Source organism: Vanellus vanellus (genome assembly GCF_965231255.1).
Source record: "Vanellus vanellus genome assembly, contig: HAP1_SCAFFOLD_2474, whole genome shotgun sequence".
Classification (NCBI taxonomy): Eukaryota; Metazoa; Chordata; class Aves; order Charadriiformes; family Charadriidae; genus Vanellus; species Vanellus vanellus.
Genome location: NW_028128087.1, coordinates 1 through 6,961, shown reverse-complemented (window position 1 = coordinate 6,961; position 6,961 = coordinate 1). Strand labels below are relative to the sequence as shown.

The 6,961-nt window shown below is 64.9% G+C and overlaps 1 protein-coding gene across 1 annotated transcript; it reads left to right on the top strand.

Annotated features, from left to right (window-relative positions):
• Positions 1-861: 861 nt before the first annotated feature.
• Positions 862-6,899, top strand: LOC309684720 (cyclin-dependent kinase 16-like; the record flags this gene model as incomplete). Its single annotated transcript, XM_082500587.1, has 5 exons — positions 862-963; positions 2,401-2,457; positions 4,661-4,775; positions 5,668-5,762; positions 6,786-6,899. Coding segments are annotated over 5 exons (483 nt in total), but the record flags the coding sequence as incomplete, so codon positions are not given.
• Positions 6,900-6,961: the final 62 nt, after the last annotated feature.

Sequence of the window (6,961 nt, the reverse complement as noted above, 5' to 3'; positions counted from 1 at the left end):
GATATGGGGGCTCCTGGGGTGGTTTGGGGGGGTCCTGGGGGGCTTTGGGGGGGTCCCTGGGGTGGTTTAAAGGGGTCCTGGGGGGCTTTGGGGTCTTCTGGGGGGCTTTTGGGGGGGGTCCTGGGGGGCTTTGGGGGTCTTCTGGGGTGGTTTGGGGGGTCCTGGGGGGCTTTGGGGGGGTCCTGGGGTGGTTTAAGGGGTCCTGGGGGGCTTTGGGGGTCTCCTGGGGGGGCTTTGGGGGGTCCTGGGGGCATTTGGGGGGGTTTGGGGGGAGTTAGGGGGATTTGGGGGGGGGGCACTGGGGTGATTTGGGGGGGGTTGGGGTCTGGGGGGATTTTGGGGGGGTCTTGGGGGGATTTGGGGGGGTCCTGTGGGGCTTTGGGGGTCTCCTGGAGGGATTTGGGGGGGGTCCTGGGGGGATATGGGGGCTCCTGGGGTGGTTTGGGGGGGTCCTGGGGGGCTTTGGGGGTCTTCTGGGGTGGTTTGGGGGGGTCCTGGGGGGCTTTGGGGGGGTCCTGGGGTGGTTTAAGGGATCCGGGGGGGCTTTGGGGGTCTCCTGGGGGGGCTTTGGGGGGGTCTTGGGGGCATTTGGGGGGGTTTGGGGGGAGTTTAGGGGGATTTGGGGGGGGGGCACTGGGGTGATTTGGGGGGGGGTGAGGGGTCTGGGGGGGATTTTGGGGGGGTCTTGGGGGGATTTGGGGGGGTCCTGTGGGGCTTTGGGGGTCTCCTGGGGTGGTTTGGGGGGGTCCTGGGGGGATTTTGGGGGGATTTTGGGGGGATTTTGGGGGGGTTTTGGGGGTCCCCGGGGGTGACTGTCCGTCTGTCCCCCCCCGTCCGTCCGTGTGTCCCCCCCCCCCTCAGGACATCAACAAGCGCCTGTCGCTGCCGGCGGACACCCGCCTGCCCGAGGGGGGGTTGGGGCTGCCCGGGGCCCTCAGCCGCCGCCTGCGCCGCGTTTCCCTGGTGCGTCCCAGTACAGACCAGTACAAACCAGTACGGAGCGGTATAACCCAGTATGGGCCCAGACGGAGGGGTAGGAACCAATGGCAACCCCTGCCCCCCCCGGTGGCCCCCCCCCCCCTCATGCCCCCTAGAGGCACCATCTGGGCGGTATAGGCCTGGTGCGTCCCACTGTAAACCAGTATGAACCAGTATAAACCCTTGTGGACCAGTATAAACCAGTATGAGTTCATATGGAGGAGTAGGAACCAACAGAAGCCCTCCCAGTGCCCCCTCAGGTAGTCCCTCAGCCACCATTTGCTTTCGATACACCTGGTGTGTCCTGCTATAAACCAGTATGGACCAGTATAGACCAGTATGGACTAATATAGACCAGTATGGACTAATACAGACCAGTATGCAGCAGTATAAACCATTACGGGTCCATATGGAGATGGAGGAACTAATAGCAACCCCCCCAGTCCCCCCTGAGGCAGCCCTTCAGCCCCCACCTGCAGTGCATGTCCTTGGTGCATCCCAGTATAGACCAGTACGAACCCGTATAAACCGGTACGCACCAATATAAACCAGTATGGGTCTATATGGAGGGGGAGAAACCAACAGGAGCCCTCCCAGTGCCCCCCCGTCCCCCTTGAGGCAGCCCCTCAGCCGCCGCCTGCGCTGCGTCTCCCTGGTGCGTCCCAGTATAGACCAGTATGAACCAGTATAAACCAGTATGGGCCCATATAGGAGAAGAGAAACTAATAGCAAGCCCCCCAGTGCCCCCCCCCCCCATCCCTGCAGAGGCAGCCCCTTACGTGCCGTCTGCACTGCGTGTCCTTGGCGCATCCCAGTGCAAACCAGTATAGACCAGTATGAACCATTATGGGCCAGTATAAACCAGTATGGGTCCCTATGGAGGAGTAGGAACCAATAGTAACCCGCCCGGTTTCCCCCTGCATCCTCCCTGAGGCAGCTCCTCAGCCCCTCTCTGCCCTGCGTGTCCTTGGTGTGTCCCAGTATAAACCAGTATAAACCAGTATAAACCAATGCAAACTGGTACGGACCAGTATAAACCAGTACGGGTCCATATAGAAGGCGAGGAACCAATAGCAGCCCCCCAGTGCCCCTCAGTCCCCTCTGCAAGCAGACTGGGAGTTGGTACATTATACTGGTGTGTTCCAGTTTGGCCCAGTATAGACCAGTACAGACCAGTATAGATCAGCATAGACTAGTATAAACCGGTACAGAATGGTAAAACCAACCAGTAACCCCCTCCCAGGTCCTCCCAGTGCCCCCCAGTCCCCATGGGGATGCCACCCCGTCCCATTGGCGTGTCCCAGTATGGCCCAGTATAAACCAGTACCGAGCAGTATGGAGGCGGGTGGGGGGGCGGGGAGGGAGTGGAGCCGTCCCAGTGCCTCCCAGTTCTCCCAGTAACCGTGTGTGTCCTCCCCCCAGTCGGAGATCGGCTTCGGGAAGCTGGAGACCTACGTCAAACTGGACAAACTGGGAGAGGTGAGGGGGCGGGGCCACACCCTCTGTCCCCAAATGTCCCCAAATGTCCCTCATGTCCCCAGATGTCCCCAATTGTCCCCAAATGTCCCCCCATGTCCCCAAATGTCCCCAATGTCCCTCCATGTCCCCAAATGTCCCCAAATGTCCCCAATGTCCCTCATGTCCCCAAATGTCCCCAATTGTCCCCAAACGTCCCCCAATGTCCCCCCATATCCCCACTGTCCCCACCACGTCCCCAAACGTCCCCAAATTTCCCGTGTCCCGCCTGTCCCAAATGTCCCCCCACGTCCCCGAATGTCCCCCCGTATACCCCCAATGTCCCCCGATGTCCCCAATGTCCCCGATGTCCCCATGTCCCCAATGTCCCCAATGTCCCCATACCCCTGATGTCCCCATGTCCCCAACGTCCCCGACGTCCCCAACGTCCCCGATGTCCCCATACCCCCCGATGTCCCCGATGATGTCCCCATGTCCCCAATGTCCCCATACCCTCCAATGTCTCTTATGTCCCCAATGTCCCCAACCTCCCCGATGTCCCCATACCCCCCAATGTCCTCAATGTCCCCAATGTCCCCGATGATGTCCCCATGTCCCCAATGTCCCCATACCCTCCGATGTCCCCGATGTCCCCAACGTCCCCAACGTCCCCAATGTCCCCATACCCCCGATGTCCCCATGTCCCCAATGTCCCCATACCCCTTGATGTCGCCAACGTCCCCGATGTCCCCAACATCCCCGATGTCCCCGATGTCCCCGATGTCCCCATACCCCCCGATGTCCCCATACTCTCCGATGTCCCCAATGTCCCCAATGTCCCCAACGTCCCCGATGTCCCCATACCCCCGATGTCCCCAGCGTCCCCAATGTCCCCATACCCCCCGATGTCCCCAATGTCCCCGATGTCCCCAACGTCCCCAATGTCCTCAACGTCCCCAATGTCCCCTATGTCGCCAACGTCCCTGATGTCCCAAACATCCCCAATGTCCCCAATGTCCCCAACATCCCCGATGTCCCCGATGTCCCCAATGTCCCCATACCCCCCAATGTCCCCTATGTCCCCAATGTCGCCGATGATGTCCCCATGTCCCCAATGTCCCCATACCCTCCGATGTCCCTTATGTCCCCGATGTCCCCAACCTCCCCGATGTCCCCGACGTCCCCGACGTCCCCGATGTCCCCGATGTCTCCGATGTCCCTGATGTCCCCGATGTCCCCGATGTCCCTGATGTCTCCGATGTCCCCAACGTCCCCGATGTCCCCAACGTCCCCATACGCCCAATGTCCCCAACGTCCCCAATGTCCCCATACCCCCCGATGTCCCCAATGTCCCCGATGTCCCCAACGTCCCCAATGTCCCCAACATCCCCAATGTCCCCGATGTCCCCAACGTCCCCGATGTCCCCAATGTCCCCGATGTCCCCAACGTCCCCAATGTCCCCTATGTCGCCAACATTCCCGATGTCCCCAATGTCCGCAATGATGTCCCTATGTCCCCAATGTCCCCATACCCTCCAATGTCTCTTATGTCCCCAATGTCCCCAACGTCCCCGATGTCCCCGATGTCCCCAACGTCCCTGATGTCCCCGTCGTCCCCGATGTCCCCAATGTCCCCGATGTCCCCAACGTCCCCGATGTCCCCATACCCTCCAATGTCCCCGATGTCCCTGATGTCCCCGATGTCCCCGTCGTCCCCGACGTCCCCAACGTCCCCGATGTCCCCATACCCCCCAACGTCCCCGATGTCCCCGACGTCCCCGACGTCCCCGACGTCCCCAACGTCCCCGATGTCCCCATACCCCCCAACGTCCCCGATGTCCCCGATGTCCCCGACGTCCCCGATGTCCCCGATGTCCCCATACCCTCCAATGTCCCCGATGTCTCCGATGTCCCTGATGTCCCCGATGTCCCCAACATCCCCGATGTCCCCGATGTCCCCATACCCCCCAACGTCCCCGATGTCCCCGACGTCCCCGACGTCCCCGATGTCCCCATGTCCCCAACGTCCCCGATGTCCCCGATGTCCCCATACCCCCCGATGTCCCCGATGTCCCCGATGTCCCCATACCCTCCAATGTCCCCGATGTCTCCGATGTCCCTGATGTCCCCGATGTCCCCAACATCCCCGATGTCCCCGATGTCCCCATACCCCCCAACGTCCCCGATGTCCCCGACGTCCCCGACGTCCCCGATGTCCCCGCCGCAGGGCACCTACGCCACGGTGTACAAGGGGCGCAGCAAGCTGACGGAGAAGTTGGTGGCCCTGAAGGAGATCCGCCTGGAGCACGAGGAGGGGGCGCCCTGCACCGCCATCCGCGAGGGTGACACGCGGGGACACGGCGGGGGGCAGCGGGGGGGACACGGGGACGGGGGGGACACTTGGGGGGGGACATGGGGAGAGGGGACGCTTAGGGGGGGCACAGGGATGGGGGGACATGGGGACAGGGGACAACCTGGGGGGGCACAGGGACAGGGGGACACACGAAGGGGACAAGGGGACACTGGGGGTGACACGGGGACACCTGGGGGGACACTTGGGGGGACAGGGGACACTTAGGGGTGGCACAGGGACAGGGGGACACTTGGGGGGGACACAGGGACGCTTGGGGTGGCACAGGGACACCTGGGGGGACACTTGGGGTGGGACATGGGGACAGGGGACACTTGGGGGGGGCACAGGGACAGGGGGACACACGGGGGGGACAAGGGGACACTGGGGGTGACACGGGGACACCTGGGGGGACACTTGGGGGGGGGCACAGGGATGGGGGGACATGTCAGGGGGGGAAGGGGACACTGGGGGTGACACGGGGACACCTGGGGGGACACTTGGGGTGGGTCATGGGGACAGGGGACACCTGGGGGGGGCAGAGGGACAGGGGGACACATGGGGAGGACACGGGGACACTTGGGGGGGACAGGGGGGACAGTGGGGGGGGGACAGGGGACACTGCTGGGTGGCACAGGGCTGGGGTGGCACTGGGGGGGGTGGCAGTGGGACCGGGGTGACACAAGGTGACAGTAGGGGGGTGGCACTGGGGGGGGGATCACCCGGGGACTGGGGTGACAGCGGGGGGGAGGTGTCACTAAGGGGGTGACACGGCGGGTGGGGTGGCGGTAGGGGGGTGGCGGGGGGGTGACGGGGGGGGGGGGGGGGGATGTGTGACAGCGAGGGGGGGGTGACATCACTGTCCCCGTGTCCCCCCCCCGCAGTGTCCCTGTTGCGGGACCTCAAACACGCCAACGTGGTGACACTGCACGACATCGTCCACACCCCCCACTGCCTCACCCTCGTCTTCGAGTACCTGGTAACCCCCCCCCCCTCCCCCCCCCGGCACCCTGACCCCCCCCAGGGCACCCTGACCCTCCCCCCATGTCACCCTGACCCCCCCCAGGGCACCCTGACCCCCCCCATGTCACTCTGACCCCCCCCAATCTCACCCTGACCCCCCCAGGGCACCCTGACCCCCCCCAATGTCATCCTGAACCCCCCACAGCACCCTGACCCCCCCCCCCCAGTGTCACCCTGACCCCCCCCCCATCACCCTGACCCCCCCATGGCACCCTGACCCCCCATGGCACCCTGACCCCCCCCAATATCACTCTGACCCCCCCCCCAATGTCATCCTGACCCCCCCCATGGCACCCTGACCCCCCCCAATCTCACCCTGACCCCCCCCAGGGCACCCTGACCCCCCCCCCCAATGTCATCCTGACCCCCCCATGGCACCCTGACCCCCCCCCCCCCCCCCCATCACCCTGACCCCCCCCAATCTCACCCTGACCTCCCCAGGGCACCCTGAACCCCCCCAATCTCACCCTGACCCCCCCCAGGGCACCCTGACCCCCCCCCCCCAATATCACTCTGACCCCCCCAATCTCACCCTGACCCCTCCATGGCACCCTGACCCCCCCCAGGGCACCCTGACCCCCCCCAATCTCACCCTGACCCCCCCAGGGCACCCTGACCCCCCCCCAATATCACTCTGACCCCCCCAATCTCACCCTGACCCCCCCATGGCACCCTGACCCCCCCCCCATGGCACCCTGACCCCCTCCCCGACACCCTGAGCCCCCCAAATCCCCCCCCAGCGCCCCGGAAACCCCCCCAGGACCCCCCCAGCCCCCCCCCCAAACCCCCCCAGGACCCCCCCAGCCCCCCTAAATCCCCTCCAGCCCCCCCCCAAACCCCCCAAATCCCTCCAAACACCCCTCTCCCCCCCCCCAGACCCCCCCAGGACCCCCCCAGACCCCCCCAGGATCCCCTCAGACCCCTTCCAAATCCTCCCAGTTCCCCCCCAGTTCCCCCCAGAACCCTCTCGGGGTTTCAGGATCGAGACCTGAAGCAGTACCTGGACGACTGCGGCAGCGTCATCAGCATGCACAACGTCACGGTGCGCGCGGGGGGGGGGCCCGGGGGGGGGGGGGGGGGGCGGCTTGGGGGGGTCTGGGGGGGATTTGGGGGGGTCTGGGGGGGGTCCTGAGGGGGTTTAGGGGGGGGTCTGGG